At 26.1% G+C, this 23,238-nt stretch overlaps 1 protein-coding gene across 2 annotated transcripts in view; it reads left to right on the top strand.

Moving 5' to 3' along the window:
- LOC122510311 overlaps positions 1 to 23,238 on the top strand; it is a 352,060-nt gene that overhangs the window by 40,829 nt on the left and 287,993 nt on the right. For both annotated transcript variants that reach the window (XM_043624853.1, XM_043624852.1), the window contains exon 2: positions 9,956 to 10,205. In XM_043624853.1, the coding sequence (XP_043480788.1) occupies positions 9,956 to 10,205 (250 nt within the window). The remainder of the gene's footprint in view (positions 1 to 9,955; positions 10,206 to 23,238) is intronic.

The following is a 23,238-nucleotide window of genomic DNA, read 5'->3' as shown; positions in this document are numbered from 1 at the left end:
TGAGAAAAAATTAATGGTTTCGTTCGGAATAATACAGCGGAAAATGAATTAAATATAAGGTATTTTCTGTTATGAAATAAAATAATTTTTTTATTATATTTTATTCATGAAAGAAACGATTGTATTTAATTTTTTTTATGCAATATTTCGAGAGATATTTTTTATATTAGTTTATTATAAAAAAAAAAATTATTTTACTGTGTACTTTTTCATTAAATTAATGGAACGGAATATTAGGGAGGGGAAAATAAAAGAGAGGATAGAATTATTTTTTCGTTTATTTATACAGACACTTAAAACGTTCGCCGCGCGTATATTATACTCTTTGGATTTTCGCAGCCGCAACTGTGTGATCAAAAACCGGCTTACTTTATTTTTGGATTAACTCTCGGGATTCACTGGGAATGAAACAAATGCAAAAAGTCCGCCTCATCCGCGGAAAATTTGCACTTTGATTTTAGAAATAAAAAAAAAAAAAAATTCTGAAAAGTAAATATAGCTTGAAATATATAATTAAAAACAAATTTACATTTGATGATGTTCGCAAAATAGCGAGTGGTTTAAAAATACATATATAAACTTTGTAAATGTCCCTAAAGTTCTACACGCGTTCAAATTAACGGAATTTATTTTTTTTTTTAAATATTTATTTTATTCGTTTCGTTCGAATTTGAAATTTAGTTTTCATAATATTTGCGAAAAGTGTAAAAAAATGTCTTGAAAAGAAAAATATAGTAATATAGTAAGGAAAATATTAGGAATTTTGTAAAATATATTTTTATTTACAGCAAATAAAGTATACGCACTTTTTTAACTGTGAATTTTTAATCTATTTTTTATTACAGAATTTTATTTTTTCTATGAAAAGAAATTATTTCTGAAGTTAGTAAATATTGAATTTACTATATTTTTCAATTTCGTAGAGGAAATTTTGAAAATGCTTAAATAAAAAAAATTTTTGTTTACTTGAACATTCATCAAAAAGATTTTATAGAATTTTCATAATTCTAGTGAATTTTTTCTAGATGAGATTAATAAAAGTAATTTTTAAAATTTTTAAATAAAATTCTTTGAAACTACTCATTGTCAGTCATTTTCAAAAATTTTAAGAACATATTTCACAAGAATTCAATTATTTTTATAAATAATGAAATTCTTCGATAAAATTTAATTATTTTTAGTAACTAATATTTTAATAAAATTTTACCTAAGAGTTCAATAATTTAAAAAAAAATAAAATTTTTCTCAAAAAATGCAATTATTTTCATAAATAATAAATTTTTTTTAGAAATTGAAGTATTTGAAATACAATTTTCATAAAACTTTTTCAATAAATTAATTATTTAAAATTTTTTTTTATAAAATTTTCCAAAAGAACACATTTTTGATAGTTTTGATAAAATTTGTTTATAAGAATTTATATATTTTCTAATACAATTGAAATTTAATTTCTGGAAAGAGTTGAATTAATTAAAAGCATTTTTAATAAAATTCTTGCTATGAATTTCAATTATTTTTATAAACAATAAAATTCTTATACCAAGAATTCAATTATTTTCGTAAATAATAAAATTCTTCTAAAGAATTCAATTATTTACAAAAATAATTGAAATTTTGAGCAAAAATTTAATTATTTACAAAAATGTTGAAAAAATTCTTTAAAAAAATTCAATAATCTTCATAAAAAAATAAAATTTTTCACATAAATTCAATTATTTTGTTAAATAATTGAATTCTTAAAAAAAACTTCAATTATTTCCAAGTATTTTAACAAAATTCTTCACAAAAATTTTATTATTCTCAAAAATAATAAAATTTTTCAAAGATATTCAATTATTTTTATAAACAATAAAATTTTCATAGCAAGAATTCAGTTATTATCGTAAATAAAAAAATTCTTCTGAAGAATTCAATTATTTACAAAAATAATTAAAATTCTTAGCACGAGTTTAATTATTTTCAAAAATTTTGAAAAATTCTTCATAAAAATTCAAGAATCTTCATAAAAAAATAAAATTTTTCACATAAATTCAATTATTTTGTTAAATAATTAAATTCTTAGAAAAAGTTCAATTATTTCCAAGTATTTTAACAAAATTCTTCACAAAAATTTTATTATTTTTAAAAAAAATAAAATTTTTCACAGATATTCAATTTTTTTTTATAAACAATAAAATTCTTAAGCAAGAATTCAATTATTTTCGTAAAAAATAAAATTCCTATAGAAAGAATTCAACTATTTTCGTAAAAAAAAAAATTCTTATAGCAAGAATTCAATTATTTTCGTAAATAATAAAATTCGTCTGAAGAATTCAATTATTTTCAAAAATAATTGACATTCTTAGCAAAAATTTAATTATTTTCAAAAATAATTGAAATTTTTAGCAAAAATTTAATTATCTACAAAATTTTTTTAAAAATTCAATAATATTCATAAAAAATAAAATTTTTCACATAAATTCAATTATTTTGTTAAATAATTGAATTCTTAGAAAACGTTTAATTATTTTCTTAAATAATTGAATTCTTGGAAAAAGTTCAATTATTTCCAAGTATTTTAACAAAATTCTTCATAAAAATGTTATTTTTTTCTTAAATAATAAAATTCTTCACAGATATTCAATTTTTTTTAAAAATTTTAATAAAATTAATCGCAAGAATTCAATTATTTCTATAAATTATTCCATTTTTCTCAAGAATTCAATTACTTTCAGTACAATTTAAAAAAAAGATGTTTCGAACAAATTCTATTATTTTTAAAAATTATTTGTAATAAATTTTTTTTAAAAATGTAATTATTTTTTAAAATTTTGATAAAATTCTTTAGAGCAGGAATTCAACTTTCAGAAATAATAAATTACTTAATTAAAAATCTCTAAGATAAATTGGTTTAAAAGTGAAGTTCAATTAAAATTTTAGATAATAATTCAATATATTAGAAGCATACATTTTTATTGTATATAATTAAGTTTCGAAAATTTTCTAAAGTGAAAGCTTTAGAAATTTTAATTTCTTTATAACTGTAATAATATTGAAATATTTATTAAAAATAGTGATTAATTAATTATTTTTCATAAAAAATTATTTTAAAAATAAAATTATTAAAGTTTTGAACAATTTTATTTAAAAAATTCTAAAAAACGGGACGATTGAATTGTGGAAGAATTATAGAGGTATGTTTTTTTTAAAAATAGTTAAATAAAGAAGCGGTTTTAAATTGGAATTATTAAAAATTTTAATTTCTGTGGAAAAATAAGTAATTCTAAGTAAAATAAGTAATTTGTACTTTCAAAAATTATTTTTTAATTTAAATTGTATTTGTGAAGAATTCTTACTAAAAAACTTAGAAAATAATTGAATCGAATAAGAATTAATTAATTAATAAGACTTGAAGTTATTAGTGTAAATTTCCAACTATTTACCAGAATTTATATATAGTAGGGTTAGAGACGCATTCTCAAAATCGTTCAAAAAAAAAAGAACGCGATTATTTAGTGTTTAGATCGCAAAATTCGGTAATATTAATTACAACAACATTATTATATACGAATATAATCTTTCGCTATATGGGAATTTTGCCTGAAATTAATATAATGAATTTAAATTAAAGCCCCTTTGTATAATAGGTGTAATATATATTTAGGTCTATATATGTATATAGAAATTGAGTGTATATAAAGTGTAATTTCCCAGAGAATTTAACCATAAGAGAAGCTTTCTTTACTTATATAACTATGGCATATATACATATTGTTGCAAGCCTTTAACATTTGGGCTCAGTTCACTTGAGAGAGAGAGAGAAAGGGAGAGAAAGAGGCAGCCCAGTGTATAGTAGTAACAATAGTTTGATGGGAGCTTTCTCTCCGTTGGTTCTTGTTTATAGCAAGACACTAAAGTGAGGCAAATTACCTTCGCAGGAAAAATTGCTTGAGCTCTGCACATGTAAAGTTTAAGAACTATGAAAACCAAACTACTTTTTGGCGAACAACGAAAATAAATGTACGCCTTTTATACAGTTCTCTTACCCTCTCCCTTGCGCCCTCACATTCTCTCCAGGCGTACTTTAATTTCTTTAATAAAATTGACAATTAAAAATTTTACGCAACTCACTTTATTTACATATATATAAAGAGAGAGAGAGATGAAATGGGAATATTTCTTTATTGCCCATTTGCCGTAGGTCGCAATTTTATTTATTTTTTTATAATATAATTATAATTACCCACGTCGAAAAATTCTGCAAGTTTTTTTATTTGTAAATTTATTTCTACAATTTTTGGAGTCGAATATCAAATTTGGGCTTTTTTTTATCAAATTGAAGATTTTTTTATTAAAGAAGAGCTTTTTCCGAAACACGGGTGTGCTCAGAACTTTTTTTAGAACTTTTTCCGATTCAGAGAAAATTTGTGTCTTGAGAAACGACACTGGTTTTGACAGTTTTTTAAAACAATTTTTGGAGCAATTTATTCGCAATATATTCAATTATTTTCGTAAATAGTAAAACTCATTGCAGAATTTCAATTATTTTTAATAACATTTTAATCGAATTCGCCAAAAAATGTAATTATTCTTAAAAATTTTAATAAAAATTGTCAACAGAATTCAATTATTTCTAGGAACTGTAAAAAAATTCTTCTCAAGAATTCAATTATTTTTATAAATATAGCAACATTCTTTAAATTTACTGCATTCCTTTGAATATTAAAGAAAAAAATTTTCCACAAGAATTCAATTATTTTCATAAATTTCCATAAAATTCTAAAAAAGAATTCAATTATTTTCAAAAGTAATAAAATTCTTCGCAGAAATTCAATTATGTTTAAAATTTTTTTTCAAATTCTCCTAAAAATTTCAATTATCTTTATAAATAATTAAATTGTTTTTCCACAATTCAATTATTTTCAAATATTTTAATAAAATTCTACGCAAACATTTAATTATTTCCATAAAATTATTCGCAGAAATTCAATTATTTTCAAAAATTTATAAAAATTCTCGTTTAAATTTCAATTGTCTTTATAAATAATAAAATTCTCCGGAATTCAATTATTTTCAAAATTTTTAATAAAATGCTACACAAACATTCAATTATTTTCATAAATATGTAATAACATTCTTTAGAAGGATTCAATTACTTTAAAAAATAGTAAAATTCTTTGCACAAATTCAATTAGTATCATAATACATTTTAATAAAATTGAATTAATCAAATTTTCAATTATAATTATGAAAAGACAAAATTATTTTTAAAAATTGAAAGAATTCTTAGTTTAATTCAATTATTTTCCAAATTTTTAATTAAAATTATTAAAAAAAACATTATTTTCAAGAAATTTAAAGAAAGTATTCAAAAAAAAATTTAATTATTCATAAAAACTGTAATAAAAATTAAAGCCATTTGTAGATTTAATATTATGTTCGAAATCAAATAAATTTAAAATTGATGAAAAAAATAATAAGTAAATAATAAATAAATACTTAAAAATTTGCTTAGAAAAATATTTTTTTTCTAAATCGTTAATCATAAACGTTTCAAGAGCAAAAAATTTTCATGATGATAATTTTTGTTAACAAAATTAAAAAAAGTAAATAGGAAAGATTTAGAGAAAAAATTAATGGGGGTAAATGATGTTTGCAAAATTATTTACACAGCATCCTTCATCTAAAATCGTCGTTGGGGAAATTTTGATTAAACTTCATATATATATATGTATATAGTGAATGTATTGTTTATTGAAAATGTTCTATGTCGCTTTCCCTATATTACAATCGCGATAACGACAGTGTAATTCCATATAACATACCACTGCGGAAGCTATAATTTCTAGGTAACATATATCTCCTCTGATTTTAGAGGAAATTGTATTTGCTGTGTATTTATTTTATTAACAATAATTAATTTCTATTTGTTATTTTCATTGCTAAATAGAGGAATGGAGGGGGGGGGGTGAAAATTTACACTTGTTTTGTTAGTACACTGTTATTCAATGTTGACAATTGTTTTAAAGCTACGACATGACAAATATATTTTGTTTAATTGTTTGTCTTGAATGCTTTATTAATTTTAACAGAAATTCAAAATTAGTTTGCTACTATTATTTTTCTTCTTTTTTTTCTTTCTTTCTCTTCATTTTTCTTCTTTATGCTTTCTTTTTTTTTTCTTTAACCGTTTATGTTTTTAACGATTTTTATAAATATTGGAAAAAAATTTCCTTCATATTTGAAAGTTCAAAATTTTTTCAATTTTTATTTTTAACTAATTTTTGTTATATACTATTATAAAAATTCTATAATTCTATTCTGACAATTATGTAACGATTCTGTAACATTTGATAAAAAAGCACAGTTTCGAAGCATATTTGTGAACAAAATTGAATAAATATAATATTAACGTTCATAATAACAATATAAAACAGTAATAAGAACCCTCCCCCCCAAAAAAATAATAAAAATAATAGTAATTAACAATAAAAATAGTGATAGTGATAGTGATAGCGATAGTGATATAAATAGTAATTAACAATAAAAATAGTGATAATAATAATAAAATAATAAAAAAGATCGCAATAATAATTGTAATAATTTTGCCTAAGTAGGTGCACAGAACATATAGTAATATTAAAGAAAAATAAAATGCGTAACACTAAAAATTGTTTTCAATGTGCCTTTAAAATAATTTTGTAGCTGAGGGGTGCTCTTGAAACTCAATTGAACGATCTCAAAGCGGGGTCGAATTGTAGAATTATATTCTTTGCGTGCTCGAAGAATTCCATTATCACTAAAGTGTCTTTCCATGAAATAAAAAAAAGAAGAAAAAAAAAAGAAAAAATAAAATGGAAAAAAATAATCGAAAGGAAAAGAGGACTAGGTGGAGTGAAGCGAAAAATTTCAAATCAGGGCTTTTAGAATGAATGGTTGCACCTATTGTTACGAATTTCCGTTAAATCTATTTCGTGCAGTTATGCGGGAGAGGGGAAGGGAAGTTAAGAATTCCGCGGTTCTACAAGTTTTTATCCTAATTTAAGGAAAAAAAGTTTTTATACGTTAATGAATTTTGCTAATTTTGCTATAATTCCGCCGCTGTTATTAATTATAAAAAAATAATAAATTAAAATTAATAAATTAAAAAAATAAATTAAAAGAATAAATTTTAAAAATTTTAGGCTTTTAATTTAAATACCTATGCAGAAGATAAACAATATTTGCGTAGGTATTTAAATTGAAAATCTACGCGAAAGATTATTTCTATTAATTACTACGCCAAAGATTGTTTCTCTTTTTTGTTGAAAATATTCTTTTTTTTTGCATTTGGGATACAAATATGTATATAAATGTGTTTTGGCGCAAATAGAAATAAAAGAAGAATAGTGGGGATTTTTGTTAGTGAAAATAAATATAATAAATAGCAGTTGTTTTACGATCCATAAGAATTTAAAAGCTGCAAAACGAGAATTCATAACTTTAAATTCGCTGACGACCGCTCTTGGTATCCGTTTGAGTTTCGTGGGGAACACAGCTTGCATCACCATGAAATTTCGCGTTTACATGATCGATGGAAGTCGATTTGAATTCTATTTGAATTTTGAAGAGTGCTTGGCTAGTTTCACGATTGCCTTTCGCGATATATGCTTTTGTGTATTGATTTTTCAAAATGTTTCTTCCTTCTAAATAATCTAATTGTTTAAATTATATAGATTAGTGAGAGATTAGACACTGTAAGAAAAATTAATATCAATTTTTAATGAATTTTAAATTTTAAATAGGAATTTCAAGAACAACTGATTACAGAAAGTCAATTATTTTCAAAATTGATAAACTTCTTCGCTTAAATTCAATTACGTTCAAAAAATTTTTTAAATTCTCGTCAAAATTTCAATTATCTTTATAAATAATAAAATTCTTCTCTCAAATTTAATTATTTTCAAAAAATTTAATAAAATTCTTGTCAAAACTTCAATTATTATCAAAAATTTTCCTTCTTTCCTAATATTTTTAATACCTCTTATTTTAATAAATTTTTCCAAAAATTGAATTATTTAAACAAAATTTTAATAAAAATTTCACAGGAATTCAAATACTTACAATTTTTTTTATAAATTTCTTCGCACCCATTCAATTATTTTGAAAAATTTAAATAAAAATTCTATTATTTAAAAAAATTTTGACAAAATTCCTTACAAGATTTAGTTAATAAAATTGCAATTTTAATAAAAATTTTTTATACAATTCAATTATTTTCAATGCAATTCTTCTTGAGAATTCAATTATTTTCACAAATAATACATTTTTTTATGGAAATTCAATTATTTAAAAAAATTTTGATAAAATACTTTACAAATTTTTGAAAAATTATTATAAAATTGGTCGTAGAATACAATTATTTTCGTAAAATATACAACACTCTTCCTAGGATTACAATTATTGTCAAAAATGTTTGTAAAAATCATTGAAACAATTCAATTATTTTTGTAAAAAATAAAATTCTTCGAAACAATTTAATTATTTAAGAAATTTTAATAAAATTCTTCCCAAGAATTCAATTCTTTTTGAAAATAAAATTTTTCAAAGAAATTCAATTATTTAAAAAAAAATTTTAATAAAATTCCTCGTTAGATTTCAATTATTTTCAATTTTTCAATAAAATTTCTCGATGTAATATAATTATTTTCAAATAGTTTTTAAAAAAATTCTGAGAAATTCAATTATTTGAAAAAAAATTTAATAAAATTCTTCATTAGATTTCAATTATTTTCAATTTTTTAATGGAATTTCTGGATGTAATTTAATTATTATCAAAAAGTTTTTTAAAAAAATTTAAATAATAAATTCTTCGTTAGATTTCAATTATTTTCAATTTTTTAATGAAATTTCTCGATGTAATTTATGTATTTTCAAATAGTTTTTAAAAAATTCTGAGAAATTCAATTATTTAAAAAAAAATTAATAAAATTCTTCGTTAGATTTCAGGGGCCGTTCAAAAAATACGTAACGCTATTTTTCGGAAATTTGGACCCCCCCCTCCCCCATGTAACGCAATGTTGTATACATTAACGCCATTTTTTCTGCTGACCGTAACAAACAGCTTAACTTCCCCCTCCCCCCTAAAGCGTTACGTATTTTTTGAACGGCCCCTCAATTATTTTCAATTTTTTAATGAAATTTCTCGATGTAATTTAATTATTTTCAAAAAGTTTTTTAAAAAAATTTGAATAATAAATTCTTCGTTAGATTTCAATTATTTTCAATTTTTTAATGAAATTTCTCGATGTAATTTAATTATTTTCAAATAGTTTTTAAAAAATTCTGAGAAATTCAATTATTTAAAAAAAATTTAATAAAATTTTTCGTTAGATTTCTGCAATTATTTTCAATTTTTTAATGAAATTTCTCGATGTAATTTAATTATTTTCAACAAGTTTTTAAAAAAATTCTGAGAAATTCAATTATTTAAAAAAATTTGAATAAAATTCTTCACAAAAAATTACTTGTTTTCATAAATTATAATATTTTTCTCCGGAATTCAATTCTTAAAAAAAAAATTTGTAATAAAATTCGTTTGCAAAAATTCAATTATTTTCATAAATAACAAAACTTATCGCAGAATTGAAATTATTTTTTATACAATTTTAAATAAACTTGTAGAAAATGGCATTTATTCTTAAAATTACTTTTTAAATTCGCTGAAAGAATTTAATTATTTTTAAAAATTTTGATAAAATTCTTCATAAAAATTCAATTTTAAGAAATATTCAATTATTTAATAAATTATTTATTTTTCTATTTAAATAATTGAATTCTCGAAAAATTTTCTAATAAAAATTGATTAAAAAATGAATTTGACTTAAAAGTGAAAATTTTGACTGGAAATCAGGGAAAATTTAGGGAAAAACAAAATTAAATTTTTCTGGCAACCCTGTAATTATTATATTAATTATATTAATAATTATGTTAACAGATGTCCAGTGACACATGGCTTCGATGTCATTCTGCCTTGATGCCGTTGACTTTACTGTCTCTTCTCTTGCTTTTGGGAATTCATCTTCCGTTCGTTGTGGCTCAATGCGGACCCTCAGCGCAAGAAAAGCAAGACAGACAAAATAAGCTGGCCCTCTATAAAGTCACCCTGAAGACATACTGGTCGAGAGCACGATTCCCCAGGCACTATCCAGATTGGAAACCTCCTGCTCAGTTCGGCAAACTTGTTGGTAAGTCAGAAAAAAAATATTATACTCGAAAAAAAATATATTCCTCTTTTTAAGAGAATTTCTCTTCGAATAAATGGAATTCGGCTGCACTATGAATAGAAGACGTATTCCCTATATTTTTCCGGTCATTAAATTTAGTATTTCTTCTGCTTAACAGAAAATTATGCATAAAAAAATATTTGTCGAGCCGAATAATTTTACTAAAATTTTAGCCAAATTTTCGTTTTTACCCGAAACATATAAATTCTCAGGGAGAATTGAAAAAAAAGTGTTTGAAAAAAAGTGGAAAATTTAAGTAGGAGAAAAGAATTCACACAAGTGGAAAAAGTACCATACGTATACTAATAAAAAACAAAACAACTTAAAAAGTAATTATAAAGTAATTTAAAAAGAATTTCTATATAAAAGCCACCAAAAAAAATTCGTAGAAAAAAAAAGTATTTTCTAAATGTTAGAAACGAAAATAATTTATTAAACCTTTGGTCTTTAAGTTAAAGAACTAATTAGTCCTCCACCCTACTTTCTCTTCAATCATCTTCGAAGAAAATTCTAAAAATAAATGTAACGAATGAAAAAAAAACCAATCCGAGAGATGAATAAGAAATTAGTTTTGTTCCATATAAAATAATGATCATTATTTTGTATATTTTATTGTTATTGTATTATTTTTCAAATAATATCTGAAATGCAAAATTTATTTGCATTATCAGAAATGAAAATAATTGCAAGTATTGTGTATATACAGTATATTCGTATATATATAAAGTGCGCGATCAAATATCAGAAAATAAATTAACTCGAGTATATGCTGGAATTACGAAACAAATTTCACTAACGAATTCCATTTGCTATCAAACCTAAATTCTACTCGTCATGTAGATGAATGCATTCGTACCTAACTAAACGTTGTGGGTTCAATTGCCGTTCTGGGTCATTCATTATTATTGCAATGAAATTCCAAAATTATTCTGCAAAATTATACACACTTGACACGAGATCATAGATTGTATTGTTTTTTTACCTGATTATCATAAATTTGTTTGTTTTTCATCATTTTCATTGTTGATTGTATTTATTTTTTAATTGCGCGCGAAAACGAAATTTCCACTTTGGAATAGTGATATAAGTTTGGTTAGATTAAAGAAAGTTTTGACTGAAGTGACTAAAAATTTTGCTAAGAGAGTGAAATTTGCGCTGCTTTTCAAAGAGAAAATAATTGTACATCTTAAGACTAAAATGATTGAAAAGTAGCCTATTTTTAAGCTTAAAACTAGATCAAGAAAATTTTAGGTCTTAAAATTTTCCTAAACTTTCGAATGTTTAAATGAAGGAAAATATTTTCATTACTTCTTTCAATTTAAATTATATTCGCAAAAATATTGTTTTTCATAATTAAAAAATTAATTTTTGACTAAATAAATGTTCAATTAGAAAATTTTTATTTTAGTCTGGTTAATCTTAAAAATATTAAAGCACAGAAAAATATTTCGTTCTTTTAAATGTTCAAAAGTTTATGAAAATGACTTAAAAAAAAATATTTTCAAGGCTAAGATTCAGTCAAAATTAATTTTAATGTAAACTATTGTCAAAAATGGACTGAAAGTAAGATTGATTTTTTATCGTGTATTTTACTTAAAAATAAATTAAAAATAGTAATTATAATAATATTTTTTCATTATATATTTATTATTTTTCTTTTTTCGCTCTTCAAAAAAAAAATATTTTTGATTTTTTTAAAACTCTATTTCAATTTTATTTTTAATATTTAGCGTTGAAATAACGATGAATATTTGTTTGCTCTAAGCAAATATATAAACGTTTTAATTTATTTCGAAATTTTATATTCAGTTTTTTACTGATTTTTTGTCGAAAAGAGTATGAAATATGCGCAATAAATTTCAACTCTTTTAAATTTTAACGAATTATTTTTTTCTTTTTTTTTAACCTAAATGTTATTTAGTATTTTTGAAAAATTTAAATTATAGGTTCTTTAAACTAGAGTTTATTTAATAAAATATGAAATAAGTGTTGAATACTTTTGAAGAATATTATAAAAGGAATTTTAATTTAAAGGAATTAAAAGTTGCATAATAAAAAAATAAAAATAAATGTCTCTGAAGTTTTCACCATTCAAATAAAATCAAAATTTTTTCCCTTTCGATATTTTGTTTTGTATTATTGCATTTTAATGAGAAATAAAAAATAAATTTTCAATTTATGAAGTAAATAATTTCTTTTTGAATGTGAAAATTAATATTTTGTACCACAAATTCAAAGTTTAAGAAAAAAGGCAAAAAAAAAATTGTTCTTGTGAACGTTCAGGACTTTATTGACAATAGAAATAAAGTAAAATTAGAAAAAATAAAATAAATTAAAAAATGAATAAAATTAAAATATTAAATAAAAAACTAAATAAATATTTTATTAGATGGATTAAAATGGTTTATAATTAAAGTAAGGAATTAAAATAAACTAAAATGGTAATAATTTATTAATTTAAGGACAGTAAATTTGAAAGATGGGTTTTTTCAATTCAGAATTTAATTCTCTCTCTCTGCTCTTGTTTTATGTAAGTCGGATAACTAATTTCATTTCAGGTTAATTATCTAATTATAATCGGTCGATTATCTAGAATCAAGGGTTGATTAATTTTGCAAAAAGGGTAATTTCGAATAGTTATCTATATATAAGACAGTTAATACAAAGTGACGGACAGTTATATTCGTGGTATTTTAATAATTTTATACGAATTTAGAGAAAATGAAATTATTTCATAAAAATTATTTTCATGCTCCAAGAAAATCTTCATAAAAAATAAAGAATTCTTTCTTAAAAAAGAACAGGTTTGACACAGGTCAGGAAATTCAGGGAAAAGTCAGGGATTTTTATTAAAGTAACTGGAAAAATTTTAATTTTGGAGAAGTTACAAATAATTGCAGAAATTCAATTATGTTCCAAAAATTAAAAAAAATATCTTGTCAAAATTCAATTATTTATAAAAATAATAAAATGCTTCTCCGAATTTCAATTATTTTCAAAAATGTTAATAAAATTCTTTGCAAAATTTCAATTATATTCAAAAAATTTTTCAAAAGAATTCAATTATTTAAAAAAAAAATGTTGAAAATTTCTAAACAAACATGAAATTATTTTAATAAGTAATACAAATTTCACAGGAATTTAACTATTAAAATTTTTTTTTATAAATTTCTTCGCAATAATTCAGTTATTTTCAAAACTAATAAAAATTTTTTTCTTACAAAAATTCAATTATTTTCATGAATAATAAAACTCATCATAGAATTTCAATTATTTTTAATACAATTGTAATTGAATTCCTCGAAAAATCTAATTATTCTTGAAAATTCTATTAAAATTCCTCGAAAAAATTCAATTTTGTTGATAAAATTCTTTATGATAATTCAATTTTGAGAAAAATTCATTTATTCAATAAAATATTTATTTTTGTATTTAAATAATTTAATTCTCATAGAATTTTCCAATAAAAATTGATTTAAAAATGAATATCTGTTAAAATTTTAAGATAATAATTGAATATTAAAAGAATAGCATGAATTCATTCAAAGAATATTAATAAAATTTTTGTAAATAATTACATTTTTCGAAAAATTTACTTAAAATTTTATTAAAAATAATTGAAATCCTTTGAAGAATTTTATTAATTTATGAAAGCAATTGAATTCTTGCAAAGAATTTTTTCAAATTTATTTTTTAAATAATTGAAATAATATAGAGAATCTTATTGTTTATGAAAATAATTAAATATTCCTGCAACGAATTTTATTACATTTTTTTTTAATTAATTGAATATCTGTGAAGAATTTTATTTTTTATGAAAAAGCAAATTTTTTATGACGAATTTTATTAAAATACTTGGAAATAATTGAACTCTTTTCAAGAATTGAATTATTTAAGAAAATAATTGAACATTTTCTAAGAATTCAATTATTTAACAAAATAATTGAACGTTTTCTAAAAATTCAATTATTTAACAAAATAATTGAATTTATGTGAAAAATTTTATTTTTGATGAAGATTATTGAATTTTTTTGAAGAATTTTTTCAAAATTTCTGTAAATAATTAAATTTTTGCTAAGAATTTTAATTATTTTTGAAAATAATTGAATTCTAATGAAGTATTTCAATTATTTTTGAAAATAATTGAATTCTTCAGAAGAATTTTATTATTTACGAAAATAATTGAATTCTTGCTATAAGAATTTTTTATATTTTACGAAAATACTTGAATTTTTGTGAAAAATTTTATTACTTGTAAAAATAATTGATTTTCCGCAACGAATTTTATTACATTTTATTTAAATAATTAAATTCTTTTGAGAACTTTTATTAAAATAGCAAATTTTGAAAATTTTTGCATTTCAGCAAAGAATTTCATTATTTGTGAAATGTACATAATTTAATTCTTGCAAGAAATTGTTGAATATAATTTCATTTTTCGAGAAATTTATTTAAAATTGAATTAAAAATAATTGAAACCCTGTGAAGAATTTTATTGTTTATGAAAATAATTGGATTCTTGCAACGAATTTTATTATAATTTTTGTAATTATAATTTAATTTTTTTTTTGCAAAATTTTATGGAAATTTAAATTTTTATAAAACATGAAGATATCAATTACTCTGAGTCTTCGACTCGGAGTGATTGATATCTTCATCTTTTATAATAATATTCTTGTAAGTTGTTGAATTTTAAAAATGTTTGAATTTGAATGTTTTGAAGAATTTTAATTCCTATATGGGAAAATAATAATTAAATACTTATTTAAAAATTTAGTTATTGATGATTGCGAATAATTTTACAATTTAAGAAATTCGTAAGTAAATGTAATAGAATGTTTTTTTGAGTATCTAATAATTTTTAGAGTGAATCAAAATTATTATTTTTAATTCAAAACTAATTTAAAATAAAATTCAAATTATTATTTTTGAATTAAAAATAATAATTTTGATTCAAATTATTTTTTTCTCAGTGTAAAATGTCGCGAAAGATTCGAAAGTTCAAATAAAAAACTATTTTTTTATGCTTGAATTTTTTGTTTGGAAAATAATTAATTTGTTAAGAGAATTAATTTCTTTCATACGAATGTTGGATTTATTTTAAAATTTTATTTTTATTCTAGTAATTTTTTGAAAAGATTTAAATAGAAAAAATATTTCTCCATTTGAACGTTGAAAACTTTAGGAAAAGTACGCAAAGAATTTTTCTATATAAAGACTTTTGTTACACACATAATTACATGTGAATTTCATTATATCCCGCAAATTCTATTAAAAAGCAACTTCTCTTTTCCCATATATGCTAAAAATAAAAAGAAGAGAATATACTTGACTTGCTCTCTCTCTCTCTCTCTCTCTCTCTCTCTCTCTCTCTCTCTCTCTCTCTCTCCTCTCCTCTCCTCTCCCTAAAACCGACTGTCTTTTCAAAAGTTTGTAAAATTTTCTTCTGGAAGAAAAAAAAAATTGTCTAGAGTGTTACTCTTGAAGTAAAAAACACGAAACTCACTCGACAAAAGTGGCGAGGTTCCTACTGAACTAAAAATTGCTTCGAGTTCTCTTCCTGTTTTTCGTATATAAGCTCGAGTGAGAGGAGACACCAAAAAACAGGAAAGAGAGAAAGGAAGATGAAAAGAATTAAAAGAAGAAAAAGAAAAAATAGAGCAGCGGTGAAGAGGCGACTCCAGAAACGCTTGCGACTAGCGCATGGATCTAATAATAATCCTAGTTTCTTCGTCTCTCTCTCTCTCTCTCTCTCTCTCTCCGCCACTTGCTTTCAACCTTTCGCGTACATCCCGATTCTACTGTGAAAAACAACTAAATGAGGACGTGAAACTTATGCGGGACATGTATTTATGTGTTTATATGCATGCTAGAGAGCATAAAATACTTAGAAAATTGTCGCTGGGAAAAATAATATCTTATTTTTGTCAAAAATTTTTCAAATATTTTCCTTATTTGGCAGCGCATATGAAAAATGATAATTTAAAATTAGAAATTTAAATTTTCCAGACGAATTTTAATATTTTCCTGTGCAATATTTATTCATAGAATTTTTTTTACTTTTTTTTTTAGAAGATATTCTTATTTTAGAATATAATCGAAAATTTCTTCTATTTTGGAATGAGATTTTCATTTTAGAATAAGATTCCCGATGAAATTTTCCTTTTAGAACAAGATTTTCGTTTTGGAATATATTTTCATTTTGAAAGTTATTTTTAGATTAGAATACATTTTTTTTTAAATTTAGAATAAAAATTTTCGCTGTTGAAAGTAAAAGGGACATGTATTTAATTTTAAGAATGTCCCTAAAGTTTTGAACGTTCATATGAACGACGATTTTAATTTGAATTTTATTTACAAAATATTATTAAAAAATATTATAAATAAATTATTACTAAGTGAATTAATAAATTCTTTTAATTCGAATTTTAACTTGAAATATTTTTAAAAAATATTAGGAATAAATTGTTACTAAGTCAATTAATAAATTCTTTTAATTTGAATTTTAATTACCAAATATTTTTAAAAAACATTATAAATAAATTATTACTAAATAAATTATTAAATAAATTATTAAATAAATTATTCAAAAAATTAATTAATCCATCTTTTATATATTTTTATTCCTAATTTTGTATAGATAATTTGTATAAATTAATAATTTTTTCTTTGAAAAAGTTTTCAATTTTAAAATTAATTTACTGAAAATCATTGAATTCTTACAAAGTAATTATCTTTATTTACTCTCCCTGCTCACGCAGGGTTCGAGACTCCCTAATACACATCCTCTACTTAAAACTAAAATACATTTTCACTTACAACTAAACTTAATACGCTCTACTTATATCTACTAATCGCAATCCGCCAGTGCACCGGGTTTCCGTTTCCCGTTCCAATTTGCCCTTTTTGGCTTCGTCAAAATTTAAAAACTTTACAAACTACCTTTTATATTTAAGCATTACTGCCTTACCCCAATACAAAAAACCCCTCCCTTTATCGGCCCTAATACATTCTCTCTTCTCTCATTCTTTCTAATCTTTCTATCCATTTTTCCCCTTTCCCATTCTCATCCAAAATCCACTTAATTTTATCCCCCATCCCTCCCTCCACCCCTCCCACTTCAGTTTCCCCCATACATTCCTCCAAAACATGCTTCCAATCTTCTACCTGAAACCCACACATCCTACACATTTTCTCTTCATCATCCATCCAATACCTACACTCTTTCACTCCTTCACCCATTCTAAACCTACACAATCTATTCCAACTTTCATACTTTTTCATTTTTCCTAAATACCCCGGCTCCTTCTCTCCCCTCACCATCCTATACCATCTATTATATTTTGACTCCACTATCCTGCTCCACCTCTCATTCTCATCCTTTTTCTTCCAACCCTCCATCACCTCCCTCTCATTTCCGCCCCATCTCCTTCCCTCCTCCAACGCATCTCCTCTTTCTCTCTCCCATCTTGGAATATCTTTCCTTCTCATTGCTTTCCCTTTCTTAACCATCCTCAAACACTCTCTCGCGATGTCACTCCCTCTTCCCAGCTCCAACTTCTCCTCCAATCCCATTGCCCTCTTCCTTTGCCTCAATACAACCTTTTCCCTTCCCAATTCCTCCCTTAACATGTATCCCGGACAATTCCTATCTACCCCCATAGTCCATCTTAAAAACCTTTCATGCAAACTTTCAACCTTTCCAATCTCACCCCACCCCCATACTTCCACTCCATAACTAATCACCGCCCATACCAAAGCATCAAACAACCATACACGCTTCTTCCAATCATTCTTAAATCTCCTCTCCCCAATTCCCCATACCTGTCCCATCACCCTTCCCCCTTTTTCTATTCTTCTTTCAATATTTAACTCTTGCTCCCCGTTCCAATTAAACCAATAACCCAGATAACAAAACTCATTCACTTCTTCCACTCTTCTTCCATTTAGCTTCCATTCCACCTCCTCCACCTCCCCTATCCTTCTAAATCTCACCACTTTTGTCTTCTCCACATTCACACATAAATCTTTCTTTCTGACGTATCCTTCAAATTCTTTCATCAACAGTTTCATCCCTCTTTCATTCTCAGCCATCAACACTACATCATCCGCATACGCTAGTACATACACACGTCTTTTTCCCAGAATCACTCCCCCTTTACCTTTTCTTTCCATTTTCTCCTCTAAGTCAGCCATTAACAAATTAAACAAGATTGGACTAAGGGGGCAGCCCTGCCTTAACCCCCTACCCAACCAAAACTCCTCCCCCAACTCTTCCCCAATTTTAACCTTTTCCCTGGTGTCCTCATAAAATTCCTTAATTCTCTCTATAAACCCCTGCCCTATACCCAAATCTCTCAAAGTCTTCCACAAAATCCCCCTGTTAACCGATGGGAAGGCCGCCTTAAAATCAACAAACACCGCCACTAATTTACCTTTCTCCTTTTTAATGCTTCTGTTTACCAAAAAATTTAATGCGTATATATTATCTACCGTCCCCATCCCTTCCCTAAATCCTGTCTGATTATGCGGAATTAACCCCATTCTTTCCACCACTTCTTCCAACCTTTTCCTAACCACCTCCGCATACACCTTATACCCGACAGGCATCAGAGTTACCCCCCTATAATCTTCCACCTTCCCTCCCTCCCCCTTTTTTACAATTGGAACTATTAAGCCCGTTTTCCACTCTTCTGGCCACCCTTCCCCCTCCCACACCAAATTCGCAATTTTCCACATTTCATCCCTCACCACCTCCCCCCCATATTTTAAACATTCCCCTTCCATCCCATCCCCCCCAGCCGCTTTATTTCTTTTAAGTCTGTCTATGGCTTCGCTTATCTCCTCCTTGGTAATTTGTTTCTCATCCCTCCCTATGTCCTTTCTCCTTCCCTCCCCCCTTATTCTACTCCCTACCCCTCCACTTAGACCCTTAAAATAATTCGTCCATGTGCCCATTTCTATCTCTCTGTTCAAACCTCGTCTTCTTTTCCTTTCCCTGTTTATTATATCCCACTCCTTGCCCTCTTTAATTGCCGCTTCCACTTCCTTCATAAATCTTATCCTACCCTCCTCCCTTTTTCCTCTTATTAACTTCCCATGTTCCCTATGAATCCTATTATATTCTTCCTTTCTAATTCTACCCCCCCTCCAGTCCTTTACAGTTTTCCTCAAATTTTCCCTACTTTTGACACAATCTTCATCCCACCAACCCTTTCTGCTCCTCCTCGTTCTGTTCTCTTCTTCCTCTATGCCCCCCTTCACCTCCTCCATCACGCATCTTAATCTCTCAATTCTTTCATTTACCCCTGCTTCTGCTTTAAATCTTTCCTCCATCTCTTGCATCCTGTTTTCAAAATCCACTACGCTTTCCTTTCCCCAGTTTCCCATTCTGACTTTAACCCTTTTACTTCCTATCTTTTTCTTTAACTTCTCCTTTCTTCCTTTCATTTCCACTATCAATGGAAAGTGTCCCGAACCACCCTCAACCCCCACCCTCATCCGCTTAATATTACTCTTCGTCCTCCCATCCGTCATTACATAATCTATAACCGTTTCCCCCCTCCCTATAAATGTGAACTCTCCCTCTTTATCCCCTTCAATGCCCCCATTACATATTTCCCACCCCGTTTCCTCCATAATGCTAATCAACTTCCTTCCCTCCTTGTCTATCTCCTTATGTTTGGACACCCTTTTATACTTTTCCTCCTCTTCACTCCACTCCCCTCCTCCCAGTTCTCCAGTCCAAGCATTAAAGTCCCCCCCTATCAGAATCTTCTCCCCCTTCCCTTTTTCAATCCATTCTTCCAGCTGTCTCCAACCCCTTCTTTCCCCTCTTCTTCTATAAATCCCTACTACCGTTAATTTTTCCATTCCAAACTTAACCCCCCTCACCATACAACCATCCTCCTTGTTACCCCCACCCATAAATTCTTTTATATTTAAATCCCTTCTCACCCCCGATACCATACCACCCGCACTCCTACCCTTTACCTTTTCCTTTATTGCTCCTTGACATTCCCAAATAAATTCCTTCGGCAATCTGCTTTTGACCCTTTCCCAATCCTTATCTTCAACCCAAGTCTCACTTAGCATTATCACATCCCATTTACCAATATCCTTCCAAAAACCGTCATCCTTATTTTTCAATCCCGAGATGTTCCAAAACACAACTTTTATTCCCCCCCCCTTCTCCGTTAATTCCCCACCTCTCCCCCCCATACCCCCAAAACCCTTTTCCCTTTCATTCTTATTTAACTCCCCAGTCTCCCAATTAACTCCCCACCTCTCCCCATTAATCCACACGCAATCCTTCCCCCTTCTTACAGTGTTACCTTTATTCCTTTCCTCCCAGACTTTTTCATTAATCTTCCAATTCATCTTTCTCTCCTCCCAAGTTCTGTCCTCTTCTATCCATACCTCCTTGCCCTTCAATCTCCCCTTAATCCTCAAAATCTCCTTTTTCTGTATCTCATTCTCCAACTCGACCACCCACAAACTCATCAAGCCTCCCTCCTCCCTGCCCACCCCTCTTACCCCTTTTACCCCTACCGTCCCTCCCAGCTCTCGCAATAACTCCTCTATTTTTTCTTTTCCCCCCTCCTTCACCACTTTCAATCCCCTTACCAAAATATTGTTCCTTCTCTTCTCCCTCTCCATTTGCCCCAACTTCCATGCTAAATTGTCTACCTTTTTTTCTAAACCCTCCCCTACCCCCCTACCTTTTTGTCCCTCCCTTTTATCACTCTCCCCCTTAATTCTACCCAATTCATTTTCCAACCCTTCTACCCTTATCTTTAAGTCGTTCATCTCTTTTTTAACTTCTTCATTTTCGTCCTTTTGTCCCTTATCCAATTCTTCTAGCCTCCCCCAAATTATTTCCTTTTCCTCCTCCCATTTTTCCTCCCATTCTCTCCATACCCTTTTCAATCCCACTAGCTCTCCCCCCACCCTATCCAATCCACAATCCACTTTTTTACTTAATTCCGCAATATTCCGGTTTGTTTGCTCCCCCATCTTCAGCATTTTCTCCATCCATCCCCCTTCTTCCCCCTCTTCCTCTTTTTCCTCATCACTTTTCGACCCCTCACTAACCGCTTTGCTGTTTAAATCCCCTGACCGTAGCCACGCATGCATCCTAGCCGGCGACTCACCCGGGTCTTCCAAGCCTAACAACTCTGCTTTTGACTTCCTACCCCTTCGCACCGCTAGTTTCTTATTAAACTTCTCCACGCTATCAATTACCGCTACAGCCATTTCCGCTTTCTTTCCTTTCCCATTCCCAGACTTTTCATCAATTCTTGACTCGCTTGGCTCGCTCGTTTCAGCCGTAACCTCCTGCCCTCTACGGTCCCTTATCGGAGACCTTTCTAAGAACGCCATACCTGCCTTACCTACACACCACGCCAGTCAAAAGCGACAATTCTTTTCTCCACACACTCCTCCTTTAACAACTTTACACCCCTTATACCGTTCTTTGAACAACCCCTCAACCCCCTCACCATTAAATTCCACCCCCCTTATCTTTTTCACCCCTCACTACTTACTTAACCCTTTACTACCTAACTCACTCTCCCCACTCGCAACACCTAACCTTCACTTCCCTGCTTCACTTTTCACACTTATATCACACAATCCTTTCCCCTAATTTCCCCAAATTTTCAATTATTCCAACAGAAACACCTCACACAACTCAAAACTTCACTCAAAACCCTCCCTCTGCTAAAAATTCACTAAAAATTTCCAAAAATTCAAGATCGCGTTCCCACACGTGTAACTTTAACCGGTACCGGAAACGGAAACCCATTCTTACAAAGTATTTATCAAAAAATTTGAAAATAATTGAATTCTTTCGAGAAATTTTTAGCAAGATTTTTATTAAAATTATTTAAAATAATTTAATTGTTTTGAAGAATTTATTTCAATTTTCTTGAAAATAATGGAGTTTTTTAAAAATAATTTTTACTGAAAATTTTTTAAGTAATTGAATTTTATAAAGATTTTTTTTAAGTTTTTAAAATAATCGGGTTTTTCTATTAATTGTAATTAACAATTTTTCTATTAAATTATATGAAAATTATTCATAGAAAATTAAATTCTTTTAGAACAATTTTATTAGAGTTTTTGTAAATAATTACATTTTTTTTTGAAGAATTTAATTAAATTGCGTAGAAAAAATTTATTTACAAAAATAATTGAATTCTTTCAAAGAATTTTATAAGAAAATTTCGAAGAATTGTTGAAAATAATTGAATTTTTATTAAAACTTTTAAAAACAATTGAATTTAAAGAATATATTTTAAAAATATATGCATTCTTTTGAGAAATTTTATTAAAATTGTATTGAAATTAATTAAATTCCTCTCAAATATTTTATTATTTATGAAAATAATTGAATTCCTTTGAAACATTTTTTTATTTATGAAAATAATTGAATTCTTGCGGAGGATTTTACAATTCATAAAAATAATTTCTGAATTTTTAAAAATAATTGAATTTTTTAAAAAATTTTAAAAGAATTCTCTCAAAATTGTCGAAAATAATTGAATTTATATTAAAATTCTTGAAAATAATCGAATTTACGTAATATATTTAAAAATAATTGCATTCTTTTTTTGAGAAATTTTGTTAAAATTGTATTGAAATTAATTAAATTCCTCTCAAACATTTTATTATTTTATTATTTTATTATTTATGAGAATAATTGAATTCCTTTGAAAAATTTTTTTATTTATGAAAATAATTGAATTTTTGCGGAAGATTTTACAATTCATAAAAATAATTTCTGAATTTTTGAAAATAGTTGAATTTTTTTTTAATTTTGAAAATAATGATTTTTTGAAAAGAATTATTTCAAAATTGTCGAAAATAATTGAATTTTTATTATAACTTTTAAAAACAATTGAATTTAAATAATATAGTGTAAAATTAATTTTTCTTTTCAATTTCTCATGTATAGCACACAATTATGTATTCTGAATATTTTTTTATCTCC

The sequence above is a fragment of the Leptopilina heterotoma genome, unplaced genomic scaffold, assembly GCF_015476425.1.
Source record: "Leptopilina heterotoma isolate Lh14 unplaced genomic scaffold, ASM1547642v1 Lhet_68, whole genome shotgun sequence".
NCBI lineage: Eukaryota > Metazoa > Arthropoda > Insecta > Hymenoptera > Figitidae > Leptopilina > Leptopilina heterotoma.
This window is presented reverse-complemented; position numbering and strand designations above follow the sequence as displayed.